The sequence below is a fragment of the Onychomys torridus genome, chromosome 11 (assembly GCF_903995425.1).
Source record: "Onychomys torridus chromosome 11, mOncTor1.1, whole genome shotgun sequence".
In the NCBI taxonomy this organism is placed as follows: domain Eukaryota; kingdom Metazoa; phylum Chordata; class Mammalia; order Rodentia; family Cricetidae; genus Onychomys; species Onychomys torridus.
Genome location: NC_050453.1, coordinates 41,484,548 through 41,507,860, shown reverse-complemented (window position 1 = coordinate 41,507,860; position 23,313 = coordinate 41,484,548). Strand labels below are relative to the sequence as shown.

At 47.5% G+C, this 23,313-nt stretch overlaps 1 protein-coding gene across 2 annotated transcripts in view; it reads left to right on the top strand.

Moving 5' to 3' along the window:
* Nmnat2 (nicotinamide nucleotide adenylyltransferase 2) overlaps positions 1-23,313 on the top strand; it is a 162,629-nt gene that overhangs the window by 107,966 nt on the left and 31,350 nt on the right. For both annotated transcript variants that reach the window (XM_036202266.1, XM_036202267.1), the window contains exons 2-4: positions 16,999-17,087; positions 17,842-17,909; positions 20,089-20,167. In XM_036202266.1, coding sequence (XP_036058159.1) covers positions 16,999-17,087; positions 17,842-17,909; positions 20,089-20,167 — 236 coding nt within the window. The remainder of the gene's footprint in view (positions 1-16,998; positions 17,088-17,841; positions 17,910-20,088; positions 20,168-23,313) is intronic.

The following is a 23,313-nucleotide window of genomic DNA, read 5'->3' as shown; positions in this document are numbered from 1 at the left end:
ATACCTTTGATCCCAGCACTCAGGAGGAGAGGCAGATGGATCTCTGTGAGTTCAAGGCTAGCCTGATCTACAGAGTGAGTTCTAGGACCTCACAGAGAAACCCTGTCTCAAAAAACCAAGGGAAAAATATCACCACCCTCCAAGTCCAATATATGATCTCCAACTTAGAGATGTGTGGCATTCAGAGAAGCTGTGTAAGTGGTAGGTAAGCCATGGTTACCTGGCTAGTAATGCCAGAGGCAGGATTTGAACCCAGGATGATTAGATTATGTTCAACTGCTCCAGGAGTGAGTTGGTCTGAAAAAATTGCAAAGGTTTTATTTGGGGCTGTTAAGTCACTGTGAAGTTGCCCCCACCCCCAGAGAGGAGCATAAAAATAACAGTAGGATGATCCTAAAATTGTGTTCTTTATGTCCTTGAAAGATACCCCAACGGCACACTTCCTGTGAACTGACTTCCTTTCTCCACATCTGCTGTGGTTAGTTCTCCTTCTTCCGGTCTGTGCTGAGCACAGACAACTCTGATTCTGTGCATGAATAGTGCACTGGTCACAGGACACTCTGATCTGGGGACAGGAGGGGTGACCAACTAGATGTGTTCGTGTCCCACTGTTGTTATTATAAATGGCCAGAAGTGCGCTTGCTTACAGCACAGATTTCTCATCTTGGAACTTGGTAAACTCCTTTGCTGTCCCTGTCGCCAGCCCAGCATTTCTGGGGGTCCTGCACTGCACAAAGTTTAAAATCAAGATGCCTTCTCTCTGGGAAGCCCTGGGCAAGGTTCTCTTTCTTCCAAAATCCAGAGCCCATCTGCATTCCTCACCTCCTGGCCCCTTCCTCTGTCTTCCACATCGGACATTAGCCTTGCGGCACTCTTCAATCTCCTCATCTCGGCTTCTGCTGTCGCCTTCCTCAGATCCTGACCCTCCCTGGAGCCCTTTAAGGGTCCACCCAGATTAAAAACAGGGTCATTTCCTCACCTCAAGATCTTTAAGTGACATCAGCAAAGTCCCCTTTTCCGTGACATAGGTTCCTGGCGGGTGTTCTCAGAGGGCCACTTACTCAATCCGCTGTATAACCATTCCATTTGTTAGAGACAAAACACTCCTGGAACATGGGGCTTTTAGTGCGAAAATCAAAAACTGCCCAGCCAGCCTGGTCAGCTAGAAGGGAGCTCCTGGGCAGGGAAGGTGGTTCCACTTGGGGAGGTAGAGAGGGAAAACTCATGTGGTAATAAGTCGATGAGGAACTGATGCTTTCTCGATAGCATTCTTTCCAAACATGTTTTTGTTTATTGTCTGTGTGGGATGGGTGTCAGTACCACAGCACTTGTGTAGAGGTCAGAGGACAACCTTGCGGAGTAATGCCCCCTCCCACCTTGATGCAGGATCCAGGCACTGAGTGTGGGCTACCAGGCTTGTAGAGCAAGCCCTCTAACTGCTGGGCCATCTCCTTGGTCCTCCAATTGTATTCTTTAGGGCAAAAAGAACCTTTAATCCCCATTACCACCTCAGCATGGCCACACTCCCGCTCAGAGGAACTGTTCCATACAGTCTTCCTGCACCAGCTGGCGGAAACAGAGCTGTGTCCTGGATAAACCCAATCAGAGGCTCCACAGGCCTGAGTAAGAAGCCTGTGGGGTGAGCGGTAGGCAAAGGTCAGTAAGGTGGAGGATGGTGGACTGGATAAAGTGGAACCCAGTGCATGCAAACGACTCAGACTGGATCCCCGATCCCTGTGTGGAGCCCTGGCGGCTTCCGTCTTTAGTCTGTCTCCTCACCTTGTATTCGATCCTGTCCCAGCCCACTCACCCAACTACGGTTATAGTCTGTGGGATTCTAAAACAATTCTCTCATGTGTTTTAGGGTTTCACTAAAGAGAGGACCTTTTTGTTTATTGACATATTTTTTATGTTTATATTTAGCTTGTGTTGTATGCATTTAATTTTATATTTATGTAAACACACACACATTTAGCTTTGTACCTCTGAAGAAAATAACTTTTTTTTTTTTCAAGACAGGGTTTCTCTGTGTAGCTTTGTGTCTTTCCTGGAACTCCCTCTGTAGACCAGGCTAGCCTCGAACTCACAGAGATCCTCCTTCCTCTGCCTCCCGAGTGCTGGGATTAAAGGTGTGCGCCACCACTGCCTGGGTGAAAAACATTTCTAAATCCTTTTTGATGAAAATGGATAAATTTTGAGGCTGGACATAGTGATACTTACCTGTAATCCTCAAACTCAGGAGGCTGAGGCAGAGGATCACCAGTTTGAGATCAGCCTGACCTACGGAGAGACCTTGTCTTCAGAACAAAACAAATGGCAGAATTCCAGCCACGTGCCTGAGTTGTTTATTTATCTATTTATTTATTTACAGTTTCTACTGTTTTGATATTTTTGTTTGTTAATTTGTATTTTGCTATAGGGCCTAAAACTCACTGTATAGGCCAGGCTGGATTCAAACTGCTCCTGCTTCTGCCTCTCAGAGTGCTGGGCTCACAGGCACGTGGGGCCATGCCTAGCTAAGAGCCATCTGTAGAGGGTTTTGGGGGAATGGCCTCTGGGAAAAGTTTTAAATGGGACCACACTTGTAGGATGGCTCCTGCTGGCTGGGGACCTGTGAGAAGTTCACTCCTTGAGGTCTGTTAAAAGTGACAGCTAGGGAAGTGGGAGTCATACATCATTTCAGCTCTTCAGCGACAGGGAAGCCAACAGAGGTCAGCAGCAGCCAGGGAGCCAGGGCACCATCTGTGTTACCTGCAGTCAGCCCAGGGCTGCAGGGAACGGCTGCCAGAGCTATCGGAGAAATGGAGATCAGGAAGTGGACCACATCCAGGCAGCCGAGGGCTTCTGGGAAGCATTTCTTATTCTCTCCCATGAGTTTAGACACCCAGAGTTGCATGTGTTGGGTGGGGAGTTGCAGGGAGAGAGAAAGGTTCTGTCTCCAGATGTGCTTCCTTGCAGGCTGCTCTCTGATTGGGTACCTCAGCCTGGTCCTCATCTCCATCCAGATCCGGACCACCCCTCTGCTCCACCACTGGCTGCAGAGACTAGGGAAGAAAACATACCAGATCTGGGCACCCCATTGCGTCCTCAGGAAACCAGCTTCCATCCCTTGTTTTCCTGAGGCAGAGAAACAGGACCAAGAACCCCTTCAGTTCTCAGTAGAGAACCCCTTCAGCTGGGCAGGGTAACTCATGCTTGTAACCCCGGCACTCAGGCAGCCAGAGCAGGAGAACTGAAGGCTCAAGACTACAGAGTGATGTCATGATCAGACTGGACAACTTAGTGAGATCCTACTTCCAAATCAAAAGGAAGAAGAGGGCTAGGGATATAACGCAGTAGTAGAGCCCCTGTCTAGCATGCTCAAGGCCCTGGATCCAAAGAAAAACAAAACAAAAACCAAACCAAACAACAACAAAAACTCTCAAAAAGAGCTTCAAGGGTTTCCTATTCCATTACCTCGTCTATGGCTATGGTGAAGGCCGTGAAGCAGGCAACAGGGCACTGTGTTTGTTCATCCAACTTGATGATGAGCACCTGTCCGTGGCCATCCAGGAGAGAGGGAGAGGAAACCCAGTGGCTCCCATGAAGCTCAAACCCATTACTAGCTTGGACTGAACCCAGGACTTCTCACATGCTAGCTAGACCAATCAGTGCTCTACCAATCAGCTTATGTTCCTAGACCTGCCCAATGCCTATTTCAGATTTGAGTAGAAATGTCCCTTGAAACTTATCAGGATGGATAAGTCCACGAGGGAGGGTCTGGTATAAGCACCTATTTCATCTACCAGGAGAATGTGATCTCCTAGCTCTCTGCTTCTCCAGACTGTCCACCTGGTAAAAATAAAACCCAGAAAGATGCCCCAAGTGATGAATGACCATGGGTAATAGTAACATAATTATTTTTTCATTTTTCTTTTCCGATCATTATTGTAAGTTCCTTTTTTTAAAAAAAAAAAAAAAGGTTTATTTTATTTATGTGTGTTTATGTGTGTCTGTGTAAATGCACATGTGTGTGAGTGGGTGCCCTCAGAGGCCAGAAGTGGGCATCAGATCCCCTGGAGCTGGAGTTACAGGCAGTTATCAGTTATCTAACCTGGGTGCTGGGAAGAGAACTCAGGTCCTCTGGGAGAGCAGCACGCACACTTGACCACTGAGCTATGTCTCCAGTCCCTCAGGCATCTTTAACTGAGATGACAGTTGTGTGTATCTATAGGGTACAGTGTGATCATCTGTTACACATGTACATTGTGCAAAGATCAGCTTGGAGGAGCTGGCATTCCTGTCTTTCTATGGATTACTGATTTACAAAGAAAGCAAGGGAAGTTATGGAGCCTTCACCCTTAACTCAGTTCATCTGCTTGATCGCCTCATCCCTGGAATGAGTGTGGGTCTGCCCTCTGCTCTTTCGCTTTCTTGCTTGCTTGAAGACAGGATCCTACTGTGTACTTTAGATTGGGTTTTAATTAATGAATTTTGCGACCCTCCAGCCTCAGCCTCCAGAATACTGGGATTACAGGTGTATACCACCATGCTAGGGTACTATGGATGGAGACCGGTGACTGATTTAAAGATGTGCCAAAAGGCCCCCACTGTTGAAAACCTTTAGGAACTGGCAAACTCTGAGGCAATTGCCTGTTCAAGATCTGAAAGACTGCCATGTCAGAGCACAGGAACACAGAAAATAAAGATGCTTGTTTGTTTTAGACAGAGTCTCGCTCTATGGCCAAACTGGCCGGAATTCACTATGCAGCCCAGGCTCGTCTTGAATTCAGGCCTCTCTCTTTCCTCAGCCTACCAGGCGCTGTGATGACCAGGTCTGAGCTACCATGCTCTCCCCTGCTGCCAGTTCCCTGCTGGAGGTCATGTGTTCTCAGAAGGCTACACTGGCCACCATACCCCGTCCACTGGGATGACTCCCCTGTGGAGTCCTTGGTCACCTAAGTGACCTGCTTCTTTTGTTATCAGTGCTGCTCTGCTCAACCCCTCCAAACCCCTTGGTGACGGAGACTGGGTCCTGTTTCTCCAGCCTCCTCACAGTGGCTAGCACAGAGCCTTGGACAAAGTAAGAGCCCATCACATTTTGCTGGAGAGTGCTCAAGGTTCAGTTTGGAAGGCCACGGGGATGACGCCTTTAAGAATTATTTTTCGGGGCTGAAGAGATGGCTCAGAGGTTAAGCGCACTGGCTGCTCTTCCAGAGGTCCTGAGTTCAATTCCCAGCAACCACATGGTGGCTCACAACCATCTACAATGAGAGATCTGGTGCCCTCTTCTGGCCTGCAGGCTGAACACTCACTGTGTACATAATAAATAAATAAATAAATCTTTTTAAAAAGAAGAATTATTTTTCATAATTCGTAAGCAGAAGTAACTCTGCCTAGAGGGACTCATCGCTACAATCCTTCCTTTATTACCCAATTTCTGATCTTTCTGCAATTTAGAATGTTTACACATCCGGACAACCTCTGTGCGATTCTCAAACCAGGAAAACATAGGCAGTGCCAGCTGCGAACACAAGCTGGGGTCATTTCTAATTGTACCCAAAAGGAAAGATTGAGTTAGTGTGACACCCTGAACGCAGTGTTCCCCTCCATGACCCGCACCTAGAAGGGGAGAGCAGGCCACAAATGTCAGCCAGGTTCACCGAGAAGCCAGCAGGCTGCTCTGTCTTTTGAATTCTTAACAACAGGCAGATCACCAATGCTGTTGGTCCTCTGGTCAATCTAGCAATAGCTATCAGGACAGAGATTTCGCTGGGTCTCAGTGGCCTGGAATAAACAAGGGGCCACAGTGGGTCTGCAGGCTCCTGAGGACAGAAAGGACAGTGGAGCTGTTGACTCTGGTCTCCTCCATGAGAGCAGAAGAAGAACCACCAAACCAGAGAGTAAACTTTAGAGCAATTTGGCTCCTTCCCTGGGGTATAGGGATGAAAATAGAATGCATTTTGGGAGGCCTGGCATGAAATTAAATTCCAGAGCTACATCTCTGCCAATGGGCTGGCTTCCTACCAAGACCCAGAAAGGCCCTTGTTATGCAAGGTAGTGGGAGAGTGGAGGAAAGTAGACAGCTTTGTGTGTATGTGGTGGGGTGTACCTTAATCTTACAGTGGCTTGCCCCACCACACACACACACACAAGTGTGGAGTCTGTAGGCCGGTGGTGTTGGTCTACTTGGGAGCTTGTTAGACACGCTAAAACTAGGTGAGGACAATGCAAAATTTAAGGGGCATCCTTGTACTCAACAGTTAGAAGAGAAACAATATTTTGCATTTATTTATTGTGTATATGTATGTATGGTGTACCACTCTGTGTGTGTGTGTGTGTGTGTGTGTGTGTGTGTGTGTGTGTGTACAGATCAAAGGATAGCTTTATTTTTTAATCAAGACAGGGTCTCACTATGTAGCTCTGGCTGTCCTGGAACTCACTCTGTAGACCAAGCTGGCCTTGAACTCAGAGATCTGCCTGCCTCTGCCTCCCAAGTGCTGGGATTAAAGGCATGGGGCACTATGCCCAGCTCAAGGACAACTTTTGAGAGTGGTTCTCTGGTTCTCTTCTTCCACTGTGTGGGTCCTGGAAACACATTCAGGTCATCGGCTTGGTAGCAAGCACCTTCACCTGCTGATCCACCTCATCAGCAGATAAACAGGCTTTTTAAACATTAAAATTAATTCACAAAAATTCACATTCAAATGAGCAAAATAGCAATGCTTTACACAAAGGCAGGATCTGCCCCTGGGCCTGGATAAGCCCTTGTCACCTAATTCTCACCTCCACTGTGACCCCAAGCTCCACCCGACCCTCAGAATCAGAATCTAGATTCTAACAAGCCCCACCAAGGGATACTGGACTATAGTCCCACAAAACCTGACTGCTATGATTTGAAGGTGAGTCTTCCGGAAATCCATACATTGACTCCTGATCTCCAGTGCCCTGGGGCTGGGAGGTGAGACTTGGGAACTGACCACTTTTGTGAGAGCTGAGCTGCTGAGCCAGTGTCTGTGCTCAAGGGAGCTGTTTGCTCCTCTATGGCTCTCCCACCGTGAACCCATCTGGAAGGCAACACACAGGAGAAGCAGACTCACCAGACATGGGCTCCACTGGCAACCTGATTCAAGATACACACAGGGAGATTTGAGCACAGTGCTACCATGTGTTGGAATCCAAACCACAGCAAAAAATGGAACCTTCTAGAGGTACCTAATTGGAGAGCCAGCTTGCTGGCTATTTGCCTGGATTTGCTTAGTACTATCCTAAAATGTAACATCTGGTGGTTTACTATGAGCTTTAAGATAATTGTTTGTTTTGAAATAATTATTCATCTGTAGGAAGTTGCAAGGATAAGACAGAGACATCCCATTCACGTATGTAGCCTTCATTTAGTTTCTATCATGGTTACCGGCTTAGTCTTTTTGTTTGTTTGTTTGTTTGTTTGTTTGTTTGTTTGTTTGTTTGTTTTTCGAGACAGAATTTCTCTGTGTAGCTTTGGAGCCTGTCCTGGAACTCACTCTGTAGAGCAGGCTGGCCTTGAACTCGCAGAGATCTGCCTCTGCCTCCCCAGTACTGGGATTAAAGGAGTGTGCCACCACCGCCCAGCTCCATTTTAGTCTTTTTGAGCCTCTGTAACAAGACACCTTAGACTGGGGAACTTGCAAAGAACACAATACCTTGTTCACAGTGCTGGAGGGTGGGAAGACCCAAGTCAAGGTACCAGCAGAGTCCATGTCTGGTGAGAATCCATCCTTCCTGTATGTCCTCACACCGTGGGAGGGCAACAGAGGAGTATATGATGCCCCTTGGGCACAGGCATTCCTGAGGGCTCCACTCTGATGGGCTCCCTCTCCACTCTCACCTACCTAAGTCCTCACCTCTCAATACCAACAACACCTTGGAGTTCAGGATTCAACCAATGAATTTGGGAGGGTCACAAACATTCAGTGCCTAGTGGTTACATTTTGTGTAACTATAGTACAGTGTCAGAATGAGGACCTGACACTGGCATAACATACATGTGTAAATTGGCATCGAGTATATGGCATTTTACCACATGTACAGATTTAGATACAACACAGTTAAGAACAAGAACTGGTTTATGAGGTTGGAGAGATGGTTCAGTGGTTAAGAGTATGTGCTCTTCTTAAAGAGGACCCCAGTTTGATTTTTTCAAGACAGAGTTTCTCTATGTAACAGTCCTAGCTGTCCTGGAACTTTCTCTGTAGACCAAGCTGGCCTCAAACTCACAGAGATCCTCCTGCCTCTGCCTTCAGAGTGCTGGGATTAAAGGTATATGCCAGTACTGCCTGGTCCCAGTCTGATTCTTAGAACCCATGTCAAGTGGCTCACAAACACCTTTATCTCCAGCTCCAGTGGATCAGATGTCTCTGCCCTCTGTGGACACCTACGCTCACATGCACACACCCACAATCACACACATATACATAACTTAAAATGAAAGTCTTTTAAAAAACAAAACAAGCCAGGCAGTAGTAGCCCACGGGTGGCGCACGCCTTTAATCCCAGCACTTGGGAGGCAGAGCCAGGCAGATCTCTGTGAGTTCAAGGCCAGCCTGGTCTACAGAGTGAGTTCCAGGACAGGCACCAAAACCACACAGAGAAACCCTGTCTCTAAAAAACAAAAACAAAAACAACAACAAAACAGACAAAACCTGGTCCATTATACAAAGATCTCACTGGAGCTCTAAGTCATCCCCATCCTCCCTCCCTGCCCTACTCCCTGGCAGATACTAATTTTTGACAATGTAATATACATTGAATCAAGTATCTACAGCCCGTTGAGACTGCCTTTTCTTCAGTAAACTTAGGATTGTTTCTAAGCACCTCTTGTAATTTGGATGTGAACTGTTTGTATATTGAAGCCTTGGCCCCCAGTGCAAGCGGCGTGGCTTTGGGAAGTGGTTGGATTATGAGGGCTCTGACTCATCCATGGATATTAATCCCCTGGTGGTTTATAATTTAATGACATTATTGATAGGTGATAGGAACTTCCAGAGGTGGGGTCAAATACACAAAACGAACAAATGTCCCACAATAGGGAAATAGCTAAATAAGCTGTGGTGCCCTGCAGTGTGTCTTTAAGGGCAGTATCTTGTCCTAGAGTCCACCTCCACCCCTGCTCTCTGCTTCCTAATCTCCACAAGGTGAGTGACTTTGACCTTTCATATCTCTGCCATGATGCTTTCCCACGGCGCAGAAACAACAGAACCAGCCAGCCATGCACCGAAACTCTGAAGCTGTGCTATAATGAACCCTCCTCCTTTAGCTGTTTTCTTGGGTACCAGCCACAGTGCTGAGAAGTCTGACGCAAACACACCCAGACTGTTGAGAGTTATCATCTCCTGCTACTGATGACTAGTACTCCATGGTGTGTTAGTCATTTTCAGACTGTAGGATATTTTGGCTGTTGCCTCTACTTGGTCCTTACAGATAAAAGGGCTATGACTTATTCTAGTTCCTTGACTTTCCAAGTAGATTTTATATTTTCACTTTTAAAAGTCTTGCTGGGATTTTGATAGGAATTGCATTACATTTACATATCATTTGATGGAAAAAAAATCTTCATTGTGTTGAGACTTACGCAAATTTCCTTGTATTTCTATTTTGATTGCTATTGTATAGAAATAACTTAGTTTTCTGCTGAGTGGTAGTGGCACACATGTTTAATTCCAGCACTCAGGAGACAGAGGCAGGTGGGTCTCTGTGAGTTCAAGGCCAGCCTGATCAAAAGAGTGAGCTCCAGGACAGCCACGAATACACAGAGAAACCCTGTCTGGAAACAAAACAAAACAAAACAAAACAAACAAGCAAAGAAATAACTTTGTTTTCTTCTGTGGCTCTTGTCATTAGACTTTGCTGAGCTCAGAACGTTCATTAGTTCTAGGAACTGCTTTATGGATTCCTTGAGATTTATAAGAAGACTGTCATGTTACATACAGTTTTTAATTTTTCTTCTTGGACTCATGTGTTTTATTTTCTTTCCTTACCTTGTGTACTCGCTACACTGATGGCGCTCTGTCAAGGGACAGTGACAGGTGCATACATCCCTCAAGTACGTTAGCCATGGGTTTATCAAGTTAAGAAGGTGTCTCTCCATTCTTTCTTTACTAAAGTTTTAACAAAAGTCAAGGGTGAATTTGTCAACTACTTTTTACATGTTGATAGGATGAGGTGAATTTTCTTCTTTTTGTTTGTTTGTTTGTTTGTTTTTTGAGAAAAACTTTCCCTGTGTAGCCCTGGATGTCCTGGAACTAGCTCTGTAGCCCAGGCTGGCCTCTAACTCAGAGATCCTCCTGTCTCTGCCTCCCAAGTGCTGGGATCAAAGGTTTGTGCCACCATTGCCCAGTGAATCTTCTTCATCCTATGGTTGTACTTTGTCAACTTGACACAAGCTAGAGCCACTTAAGAAGAGCGAACCTCAGTTGAGGAACTGCCTCCCCGATATTGGCTTTGGGCATACCTGTGGGACATTTTCTTGATTACTGATTATTGAGGGAGTACCCAACCCACTGTGGGCAGTGCCAGCCATTGGCAAGTGGTCTTGGGTTGTATAAGAAAGCAGGCTGAGCAAGACATGGGGAGCAAGCCAGTAAGCAGCACCCCTCCACGGTCTGTGCTTCAGTTCCTGCCTCTGAGTTCTTGCTTTGGCTTCCTTCAATGATGGCCTGTGATCAGGGCATGTAAGCCAAACAAACCCCTTCTCCCCCAGTTTGCTTTGGTTTATCACAGTGACAGAGAGTAGACTTGGACAATGGTGAGTTACACTGAATGGTATTTCAAATATCCAGATGGCTTGGCTTCCCTGGGGTACACGACACTTGGTCACTGTATGTAACTCTTTGTATGCATATATATCTGGGTCCTGTTTTACTAATATTTTGCTAATGATTCTTGTACAAACATTCCTAACAGTATGGATCGGCAGTTTCTTTTATATATTACCTTTTTTCTGGCTTGGGTATGAGGATAATACTGTTTACACAGAGTGAATTGGAAACTTTTTATTTTCTAAACAAGATTCTACAATAGAGGCTAATCTTGATCTCCTGATCCTCCTGCCTCTACTACCAAGTGCTGGGGTTACAGGCATGGCCTAGTATGAATAGCTTTGTGCATTTTATTATTTATAATTTGAGTTGATCTTTGAATCACACACAGAAGGCATTTTAAAGATAGACAAGTTAAGGCCCAGAGAAATTAAAAGACTTGCCTGTGATCTGGACATCTTCCAGTCCCAAGTTGGGTGTGGTTTCTACAGCCTGTACATCCTATGTCATCCCAGGCAGATTTCTCACACATTTGGAATCTCCTTGGGAAACAGAGAAGAAAAAGATTCCACCTGTTCCTGGCCACTCGTCTAGGAGGCTGCAAATCCTCCTTACCTGACAGTCTAGTCAAGTTAGAGAATAACAATAATCCCTCAATAAGACATCTATATCATACTGCTTTCCCTGAAAGGTTCTGGGATCATTTCAAAAGGAGGACTGGAAAGCTTGTAAGACCCACAGGTTGGGAAAGACTGCTATGAAACTATTTTCTAGACACATGGGCCCTGTGCACACACGGCCCGTAAAGAGAATAGATAGGGGTTGGGGATTTAGCTCAGTGGTAGAGCGCTTGCCTAGCAAGCGCAAGGCCCTGGGTTTGGTCCTCGGCTCTGAAAAGAGAGAGAGAGAGAGGGAATAGATAAAATCAACTTTATCCTCTAACACCATTGTGGGTCTTATGTTCCATCAGCATTTCCTAAATTGAACTGAGCTACGCAATCACAGTAAATCTTCTGGTTGAAGTGCCTTGACTTGGAGTTGGGATCTTCCTTTCCAAAACTGCCTCTCCAGGAGACAGTGAACTGCGTAGCGTTGCAAGTGGCCGAGTCCTCTATCTTGGCCAGGAGGAAAGAGTTACAGCTACTAAGGCAATTCAATGGTGCAATGGATGTTCCCTGAATATTATGAAAGTGGTCTATGGAATGGAGTGGGCAGTCAAGGTCACTTAGAGGACATCTTACAGGAGCAAGAGTGAGCACTGACAGTTTCATGAACTTGCTATGTGAGAATATTTACTTACTGAGTACCTATTGCTCAACAGACAAGTCACTCAGCTGGGTGTTTTCGAACCAAAGAAGTCTTTGGTATGGGAGTCAGATGAGAGCACCCTGGGACCCACACAGTGATTCAAAGGCAACGTCAACACTGTTTGGCCTACACGAACTTAGTGTGAATCATCTTTGGTCCAGTGTGTCTCTCCTATGATATGCTAACCTCACACCTGCCTGTGCACTTGGGACTTCAAACCTAGAGCAATGTGTCTGTCTTTGAGAAATCCATAAAACAGGAGAGGGACTGAGAGACTTCCAGGTCCCTTGAACTGGATTCATAGTGAAGTGTGAGGAAAGGAAGTCCAGAGGAGGATCATGCTGGACAGACAGACATGTTGGACATGACAAGGAGCTGGGCTTTTTTTTTTTTTTTTTTGGTTTTTTTGAGACAGGGCTTCTCTGTGTAGCTTTGCGCCTTTCCTGGAACTCACTCTGTAGCCCAGGCTGGCCTCAATCTCACAGAGATCTGCCTGCCTCTGCCTCCTGAGTGCTGGGATTAAAGGCATGTGCCACCACTGCCCTGCTGAAGCTGGGCTTTTAAGACATGAATAAGCAAAGAGTAAACAGACACTTGTTGGAAAAAAGGGGAGAGTCAGGAGGAGTTGGCTCATTGCAGCTAAGAGTCTGTGGCAGCCAAGGGCCAGATGGATCTGATCCTGAGAAAGACCGGAGCGAAAGGCCAAGAGACAGAAGATGGGCCATGGAATTCATTCAAATATCAAAATAAGATGAAGTAATAGTGCATCTTTCAAAATCAAAGTTGGGGGCCAGGAAGAAGGTCCAACAGTTAAGAGTGATTATTGCAGCAGGGTGGAGGTGGCACACACTTTTAACCCCAGCACTTGGGAGGCAAAGGCAGGAAGATCTCCAAGTTTGAGGCCAGCCTGGTCTAGAAAGTGAGTTCCACAACAGCCAGGGCTACACACACACACACACACACACACACACACACACACACACACACACACTAGTAGTTTAAATGAGACACGTTCCTCAGAGGCTTAGGTTATTAAAACAATTGGTCCCCATTTGGTAGCACTGTTTGGGAAGATTATGGAACCTTCGGGAGGTGGAGCCTTGCTGGAGAAAGTGTGTCATGTGGGGTGGGGGTGGCTTTGAGAGTTTACAGTCTTGCCCCACTTACAGTTCACTCTCTGATTCCTGTGTAGGGTTGAGATGTGAGCTCTAAGCTTCCTGTCCTTGTCACTATGCCTACCTGTTGCCATGACATCCCCACTATTATGAACTGTAGCCCTCTGTAATTATAAGCCAAAACAAACTACTTTATAAGTTGGTGTTGCTCATGGTATTTTTATCATAGTAATAAGAAAGCAAACAAATGCATATATATATATATATATATATATAAAATTAAAATAAGTGGGGGCTGGAAAGATGGCTCAGTACACTGGCTGCTCTTTCATAGGACCTGGGTTCAATTACATGGCAGCTCACAACTGTCTATAACTCCAGTTCCAGGGGATCCCACACCTTCACACAGACACACATGCAGGTAAAACCCAACGCACATGAAAAGAAAGAAAACATCATAAATAGATATCAGTGTAGCACACCTATTAGAATGACTAAATGCACCCACCCAACAATAGCAAATGTTGGCAAGGATGTGGGGCAATACTCATTCTCATTAATGCTGCTGGTAGCCATTTTGGAAGACAGTGGCAGTTTCTCATAGCACTAAATATATTCTTACCATATGATCCAGTGATCTCACTCCTATATTTTTACCTAAATGAGCTGAAAATATAACTATACAAATACCTACATGAATGTTTTGTTTGTAATCGCCAAAAACCTGGGAGCAATGACAATGTATTTCAGCAGGTAGATAGAACAGCAAACTGAGAATCAGCTGGGTGATGGGATATTACTGATGAAGAGAAATAAACTATTTAACCATGGTAAGTGTCTTCATTTGGGTTACTATTACTATGATGAAACACCATGACCAAAGCAACTTGAAGAGGAAAGGGTTTATTTGGCTTATGCTTCCATACCACTGTTTATCATCAAAGGAAGTCAGGAGAGCAACTCAAACAGTGAAGGAACCTGGAGGCAGGAGCTGATGCAGAGGCCACAGAGGGGTGCTGCTTACTGGCTTGCTCCTCATGGCTTGCTCAGCCTGCTTTCTTATAGACCCCAGGACCACCAGCCCAGGGACGGCACCACCCACAATGTACTGGGGCCTCCTCCATCAATCACTAATTAAGAAAATGCCTTATCAGCTTGCCTCCAGCCTGGTCTTATGGAGGCATTTTCTTAGCGGAGGTTCCCTTCTCTCAGATGACATTAGCTTGGGTCAAGTTGACATAGAACTAGCCAGCGTGGAGAAACATGGAGAACTTAAATGCATAGCGCTTAGTGAAAAGAGCAGGTCTGAAGAGACTGCATGCTGTATCATTCTGATCCCTAGCCGTGGCAAACCTCAAGAAATAGTAAAAAGAACCATGGTTGACAGAGGTCCAGATGGAAAGGACAATGAATAGGTAGAGCACTGTAGACTCAAGGCAGGGAAATACTCCGTGTGGTGCTGCTACATGATAGATCTGTGCCCCACACTTAGCAAAACCTACAGAATTCTATAGCACAGAATGATTCTTAATGTAGACCGTGCACAACAGTTAATCAAGTGGAACACATGTGCTGCACAGGTGCAGGGCTGTTCATGGAATGGGGTCCCTGTGTGGGAGAGGAGTAAAAGGAACCATGGGTGTGTTGAATTATAGGTACAGTCTCCCCCTTTGACTCTGAAAAAAACAAAAACAAAAAACCAACATGTTAAAAAAATAGTCAATTGTTTTTTTTTTTTTTTTTTTAAGAGATTTTACATCGAAAGGATAAAAGAAGCAACTGTAGTGAGAATTCTTTTTAAATGCAGAGAGAGCCACCAAGGTCATGAAAGCTTGATTGTAAAATCTACAATCAGCCTTGCTGCCCCACCCCCACCCTTTTGCTCACAGATTTCCCCCCTGTGGCTCAGTTGGTGAAGGGTTTGCCTCAAACTGGAGGACCTGACTTTGATCCGCAGCATTCACTTAAAAAGACAGGAACAGGCTGAAGAGATGGCTCAGAGGTTAAGAGCACTTGCTTCTCTCACAAAGGACACAGGTTCAGTTCCCCACACCCACATGGCAGCTAGCAACCATCTGTAACTCCAGTTCCAGAGGCTATGAAGCCATCTTTTGGCCTCTGAGGGCATCAGGCATGTACATGATGTGCATATATACATGCAGGCAAAACATACATATAAAAACCATGGCAGAAAGCCAGGCGTGGTGGCGCATACCTTTAATCTCAGTACTCGGGAGATAGAGACAGGGGGATCTCTGTGAATTTGAGGCCAGCCTGGTCTACAAAGCGAGTTCCAGAACAGACAGAGCTGTTGTGCAGAGAAACTGTATGGAAAAATCAATCAATCAAACAAACAAACAAATAAATAAATAAATATTTTTTTTAAGTGGGGGAGGGTTTCACTAGCCAGCTAGTCTGGACAGAGTCAGTGAACTCAGGTTCAGTGAGAGATCTTGTCTCAAAATAATAGGGGGGGCTAAAGAGTTAGCACAGAGATGAATGTGAGCACTGTTCTCCCAGAGAACCTAAGTTCACCCCAACATCCACGTGCAGTTCATAAACTCCTGTAACTTCAGCTCCAAGGGTCTGACACCCTTTTCTGGACTTCTCTGGCACCTGCACGCACATATGCCGATTCTTGAGCAAGCGCTCGCACACACGCACGCACGCACGCACACAATTATAAAGTAAATCTTTTGTAAAAGCAAGGTGAAAAGTACATGAGGAAATCAATTCCCACCTCCACAAGAATATGTACACACATACACAAAAACAGAAAACTTAAAAAAGATACAATCTGATAGAAGTTGTTCAGTGGGCTCCCAGGGAAATAAAACAGGCCTATGAAAGGATTTTAAAAAAGCGAAATGGGCCCTGCTAAGGTATGCCACTAAGCAAACGCGCCACCCCACTGCAACAGAGTTAGTGCAGGAGGTTTATGCAAGGAGGCAGGGAGCTGGACATGAGAGAGGCAGGCGGACAGTCGGACAGAGAGAACGGGGAAGAGATCAGAGGAGGAAGGGCAAGAAGAGAGGGGACTGTGGCCCACCGGCACTTTAGAAGGATGCGCTGGTCCATAGCTGGCGGTGGAAAGGCCCTGGTGGCAGGTGATGACTTAATGCCTCGGCGGCCGAGGCAGGCTGCTGCGTGTCCCGTGTCCCGGAGCTAACAACCAGACTTCAAAGCTTTTCGGGTTCACTGGTGGAAAGTGAGCCTGGGCTTGCCTGATCCATTTGGATAAGCAACACGACTCTCCTAAAAGGCTTTTGTTCGGCCAGGCTTTCTTTTTTCCCCCTCAAGCAACTGCTGACTCGCTAGGCTGGTGGTTAATTCTCTATGATTATGTACAGGGCCCTTACATTTGTTTTCCGATTTCTTCCTTCTTGGTAATTGGATGAGGCAATCGGCACATCTTTCATATTCTAAAGAGGCTTACTTTTTCTGTTCAGTGGAATTTCTGCAAGGGACAATAGGAGCAAATTCCAATCAGGGGCTCTTAAAGCCACTTAATGAGGCGCTTGTTGGACCCCTCCAGGCACTGGGGCTCCTCCAACACAGACCCTTTACCCCTGGATTAAGCCCTGAATTAAGATTAAATTCTAAATCCTTTCATTTCTGGGGCTAAGGTTCACCTCCCAAACCTTTGAGTCACCACCATTTGCTTTGAAAGTTGACACCTTCCATTTAAATAGTAAGCACCAAACCTTAGCGGGCTGAGGGCCCAACAGATTGATTTCAATTATCACTTCTAACCCACACCCTTCCTCTCCTGTAATATGCAACTTTCTTCTCTTAATCAGAAAGAGCCAGGGATTATCTGCACAAGACCGGAAGATTCATTGTGATTGGTGGGATTGTCTCTCCTGTCCATGACTCCTATGGAAAACAGGTGGGCCGCTTCCTCTGCCTTCTCTCCCTTCACCCCCCTCCTCATGACTGCTCCCCTGGATAAAACTGCCCGACCGTGGCTCTGAGGACATTCCTGGAGATGCTAAATGCCTAGCAGTAGGCATCTGGCTTTCATCCCTGGACCACGGTCAGCCCTGGGTGTCTGGCCACAGCTGGAGGGCCAGGTGCCCACCACAGCCAGCTGCTCACAGAGAGGAGCGAGTATGCCTACACTGTGTGACTGTGCTGGGCTGCAGATTGGCAGCAGGTTAAATATGGCTGCTCTGTGTGACTGTGCTGGGCTGCAGATTGGCATCGGGTTATGGGTTGTGCTTGCTGCATTGGACAAATAGTTCCTAAGATCTTAATTTTGGAAAAAGCATCCCAGTTGCCTCTTATAATTTACCATAGCGCCCCCCCCCAAAGGTGGGGACTCACCAGTCACTTCTGTTTGCTCCACAGACACTCTCACACTAAACCAAGCTAACTGGGCTTAACCAGGTCAAACCTTAGATCTATGCAGAGCAGGCATTGGCTGGTTCGGAATCTGATGCAGCGGGATACATCACACGTCCTCCATCCCTTCCCTTCACCCCTGTCACTCAATGTCTGTGTATGTGACTGAAGGGCGAGTCAATGAGTCAATCTCTCTTTCCCTCTTACCATCAAACGTGGCTGCACTTGGTAATGGGGTGGTTTATGCTGGGGTTTCCGGGTGCTGTGGGAGACTGAGGCCACCTCCTCCTATTCCCCAGGGCCTAGTGTCAAGCCGGCACCGTCTCATCATGTGTCAGCTGGCTGTCCAGAATTCCGACTGGATCAGGTAGGGCTGGCATGAAGGTGCCAGGGGCCGAGGGTCCTGGGCTTCCTGGGATGGAATGGAAAAGAGGAAGCGTCGGTAATTTGGAACCCACAGGGGTGAGGAAGTAGGAGAGACATCAGCCCCGCGCTGGGCCGAATTAGGTAGCTCTCCAGTGGTGGCCCAATCAATCACTGTTCATCTTTGAACCAAACAATCAACCTCACAAAATTAAAGAGTTAGCTTAAGGAGTTTTGTATATGTGAGTCCTGGGGTGATTCTTAGAGTTTCCAAAAACATCCCCGGGCTTGGGGAGGAGCCTGGTCCCCAAATCCCAAAAACCTCTCATTCACATTCCCACCAACTTCCATTAACTCTCACCCACAACTCACTTCCTTGCAGAGAAAGTCTGTGGCCTTGATTACTGCTCACTTCTGATCTCGGGGTCCCTCAGGGGGCCACACTGACTCCTGGACAACAGTGTGGGGCCGCTGAGCAGTGCTCTACCAACTCAGCCCTGAAGCTGGCTTCTTGATCTCTGCCCCCCCCCCCCGCCCCCCCCCGTGCCCCATCCCCCTTTAGACTAGCTGCACCTCTAAGATGGCAGCCCTTCCCGTGCTCTGAGCCAGCAGTGTGTAATTACAGCAAGCTTCTACTAATTATGCTAATCATGTCCCCCAAGTTCCTACCGTTATAATTTGCATGAGAAGATGGTGTTTAAAAAAAAAAATAATGGCACATCATTTGCTCTTTAATTTCCTACAGTGGAAAAATAGGCGGCATCTAGAAGTTTCCGTGAAGGGAGGGCCATTGGCCTCAGAGTGAAGGATGCAGTTAACCCAGGAGGGATGGGTCCGCAGAATTGAGGGCCGCGAAGGGAAGCCACAGTGATAATTAAGCAGTGGTCCATGTGGGCCTGCGCAGTGATTTGTATGGGGAGCCTCACCCTTGAGGGACTTTCCTTGGGGTTGAGGACTGGGAAAGAGGGCTCAGTTCCTGCACCCACCTTGGCCAGCTTACTGTTGTAACTCCAGCTCTAGGGGAGCTGACACCCTCTCTGGCCTACTCAGGCACCCTCGCACAAGACACAGTTGGGTAGAGTGGATGCATTTTCTCAGCCGAGAAACAGGCCCAGAGAAGCCTGGAGGACAGTCAGTCCATCTGTGATCAAGTCGGGGTCAGAAACCACATCTAATTGCCTGTGTGGGGAATGAATCTAGGGGAGAACATACTGGGCAGAGGCTGTTCCCGCTTGGATGTTTTTAGAAAATTCTGGAATAATTCCTTCATTGATCCAATGAATACTTACCGAGTGCCTACCACCTGCCCCACTTGGAAGAGCAGAACTCAGATGTCTAAGGAGCCTCTTGGGAGGGGAGCTGATTGGCTAGCCTGGACTCAGGGTACCTGTTTGGTGAGACCAGAGCTTTGCTCACCTGCCACACTTGTGTGCACAGGGGCAGGGCAGGAGGAGCCAGGTGAGGAGGGCAGGCAGGCCCCTTCATTTAAACTTAGATCTCAACTCAGGAAACGTGAGGTGCCTGGCAGGGGATGGACAGGGATGCTCCACTGCTAAGAGAACATTTCAAAAATATCTCAATTTAGCAGCTCATTAAGTTGGCAATTGAGGCCAAGTGAGGCATCAGTCTGGAGCAGGATCCCTGCTCACTTCCCAGCCTCCTGTGTGGGAGGAGTTGGCTGGCCTGTGGATTGTACCTCTAGTCTAGCTGCTGTGCCTTTCTTCCAGCCTCAAGACACTGCACCATCCCATTGAGGCCGATGGGGCTGCTTCTCCCGGGCTTGCTCCTGCCCTGCTTGATGAGCCCCTGGCTCATTTAATCCTTATCACAATCCTGTAAGAGCCTGAAGATTTTCCTTTTCCGTATGAAAATAAGCACAAGGCACCCTGCATACAAGCACAAGGCACTATGCATACAAAATTTCCCAAGTCCCTGCACTCCAAAGCGTGCTGAGCTGGGGTTAAACTCAGGGAGGCTCACACCACCATCTTCCTTAACCTGCCTGTGCTAGATTCTTCTCATTTTACAGAGAGGGACACTGGGGCTCGGGAACATATTTCGCAGCCTGGTTTAACCTGATTTGAGATCTAAGTCCACAACATGGCCAGGCCTGCCTTGGAAGGCAGCAATGAGGAGAGAATGCATGGCATGGAGACTAAGCACAGCCTCTCTTGTGATGGCAGAGTGGACCCATGGGAGTGCTACCAAGACACCTGGCAGACCACCTGCAGCGTGTTGGAACACCATCGAGACCTCATGAAGGTGAGTTGGGCCATGGCTGAGGATGGGTGGATGAGCCGGGTGCAGGAGAGGGTCAGGGAAGGAGGCTGCTGCCCTGCTGCCCTGCTGCATCTGTTTCCCGATTCCCTGCCAGTGGTAAGGTGGACCAGCATGTGTTTGGCACCAGGGAAGATAGGGAATTTGGACCTCCAGCACCGGCCTCACTGCCTTGCCTTCGACTCTCCGACTTGCCCTCCCATTTGGGGATTATAGGTTGTTGTTGGGGCTGGACTTGACATGGGCAGCGGTCATCAGCTGGAGAAGCCAATTCAAGGTGGGACGAAGAATAGAGTTGTAAGCCTTCAGTGAGGGAAGAAGGGGGCTGGGAAAGGAACAGAGATGCCCTTTGGGCTGAGGATGTAGCTCAGTTACTAGAGTGCTTGCTTAGTGTGAAATCCTGAGTGTGATCCCCAGTACCACATATAAAAACTGGATGTGGGGATGTGAACCCCTATATTGGGAGGTAGAGGTAGGAGGATCAGAAATTCATTGTCATTAGCCTGCGTTAAAAGTCAGTGTCCTCACATGAGAACCCACAGAATCAACTAAGCAGGGCTCCTAGGGCCTCACAGAGGCTGAAGCGGCAATCAGGGAGCCTGCATGGGTCTGTGCTGGGTCCTCTGCATGTGTGTTATGGTTATGTAGCTTGTTCTTGTGGGACTCCTATCAGTGGGAGGGGGGGCTCTGATGTTCTTCCCTGACCTTGGGACCCTCTTCCTCCTACTGGGTCACCTCGTCCAGCCTTGATTTGAAGGTTTGGGCCCAGCCTCACTGTAATTTGTTATGCCATGTTCAGTTGATCTCTCTGAGAGGCCTGCTCTGTTTTCCTTTTCTTTGAAGGGAAATGGAGGAGTGGATCTGGAAGAGAGGGAGGTGATGGAGATGGGAGGAGGGGAGGTAGGGAACTGTGGGTGGGATGTAATGTATGTAAAGATTAAGAAATAACAAACAAAACAGAGATGATATCCTCTTCAACTTGGTACAAGTTGTCAGATTCCTTCCCCATCTATTAGGTTCCCACTCTAGGATAGGATGCCATGTCTAAGGATCAATACTCCCTCATTCCCATGCATTTCTCCATATAAGAACCTCATGGAGCTGGGCGGTGGTGGGCGCACGCCTTTAATCCCAGCACTCAGAGGCAGAGGCAGGTGGATCTCTGTGAGTTCGAGGCCAGCCTGGTCTACAGAGTGAGATCCAGGAAAGGCGCAAAGTTACACAGAGAAACCCTGTCTCTGAAAAAAAAAACAAAAAACGAAAAACCCTCATGGAAGACTGTGCTTTATTAGTGGGTAACAGGAAGCACAGAGAGGAGCCTCTGTGCCTGAGGACACACAGTGATATGTATTGACCGAGGATGCAGGAGAGCTCCTGTGTTCCCCACTGCAGTCTAGAACCTGCAGTGACCTAGGGCTGGCTGCTTAACAGCAGCACCAGCCACAATGGGCAGGGTGCCCTTCACAGGCCAACATCAGCCCACGAAGTCAGCAGTGACAGCATGAAAAACAGCGCTCTCTGTGACCAAAAGCCTGACTGACAGGTGACAGATACAGCAAACTGTCCTTTGTGGCCACACTCTGTGTGGAGAGTCCCCAACCCTAAATAACCTACAAGACATTGTTCTGATCCAAGGAGACCTGCGTCCCACCTGCCTCCGTGCTGTTGGGGGACTGTCACCGTCCCCTCTTCATGGCACAGTGCACGACCACTCCACACTTCACCAACCACACAGCTGGGCTTCATTTTCCTACATGTGACTTAGGGTCCAGAACATCCTAGAAGACCAGGAGCAAGAGGCGCATGGAGGACCAGCAGACTGCTGTTCAGTCTGTCAAGTTCCTCTGTAGAATTAAACAGAACCAATCTTTCAGAAGCCTCTGCACCTGTCCTGATTCATTTGTGGTCCTCTGGAAAGGACAGTGAGATGGATGGGTTCCTCTCCCTTACTCTTCTGTGGTGCTCGCCACAACAGAGTGACAGAAGACCCCTTGGAGCTGAATAGATGGCTGGGTAGTTAACAGTGCATACTCCTCTCAAAGAGGACCCGAGTTCCGGGGATCTGATGCCCCTGGCCTCTGTGGATACTGCTCCCCTCTGCACCTACCCCCACACAGACACAGACACAGACACACACACACACACACACACACACACACACACACACACACACACACACACACACGCAGAGAGAGAGAGAGAATGAACGGCACAGCCTTTTAAAAAGAGACACCTCATTTCCTGTATAAGGCTGTGTCAGTCAGGATAGGTGAGGATGTGCTGTGATAACAAAATTATCAGTGGCTTCCATCAGTTTATTCCTCATACTTGCCGCAGGAGTTGGTGAGGGGAGTGTCACTGGAGGACCTGTGTTCTTTTTAGTCACACAGAGGCCTTAAGCTCCATGATAAAGGGAGAGTTAGGAACCCTTCTAGCATCCCTGAATGCTGGCCTGGCTATAGGGTCATGGAATCTGGCCATGGTTTTCCAAATGCCCCGGCTTCCTGGGAGCTTCCTCTTTTGCTCATGCCAAAGCTTAAGCCTGAGCCAGAGAAGTACACTTTCAAGCTCTGGCTTTAGCAGCCCCTGGCAGAGGCTGGCTGACAATGTAGTTTACAGATAGTCCCCAGCCTCGGAGCAGAACTGCTCACTGATAATCCCACCTTTTCCAGTCCTGGAATGAGGCTGGTGTGCCCGGCTTGGAGGGTAAACTTGCCAGGGAGATGGCCATTCAAGGTTGAGTTATATAAGAACTGTTAAGGACAGGAGACCCTTTTTTTGGGGGGGGGGGGTGAGCAGGACTCAGGCAAGGGTAGGGTATGTGGCCAATCATTTTCTTCCTGGACAGAGCAAGAGACTAAGGCTGCAGCAAGAGAAATTCCTCAGCCACAGAGTAGCTATTAAGTGACAGTGTGGCACTATCTTTTCTGGTGATAAAATAATAATGAAAGAGAGCAGATCACCCTTCTAATCTGTCAGCCACAGCTGGGCAGAGGAGCCCGCAAAGCTGGCTGGGAAGCTACCTCACAGATGTAGCTGGATGTTGCTGTGACTTTCTTGTGTTAGGAGCAGATGGAAGTAGTGGATTAGCCCACAGAACAAACGCCTTGCTCTTTGAGGGCTCAGAAGGA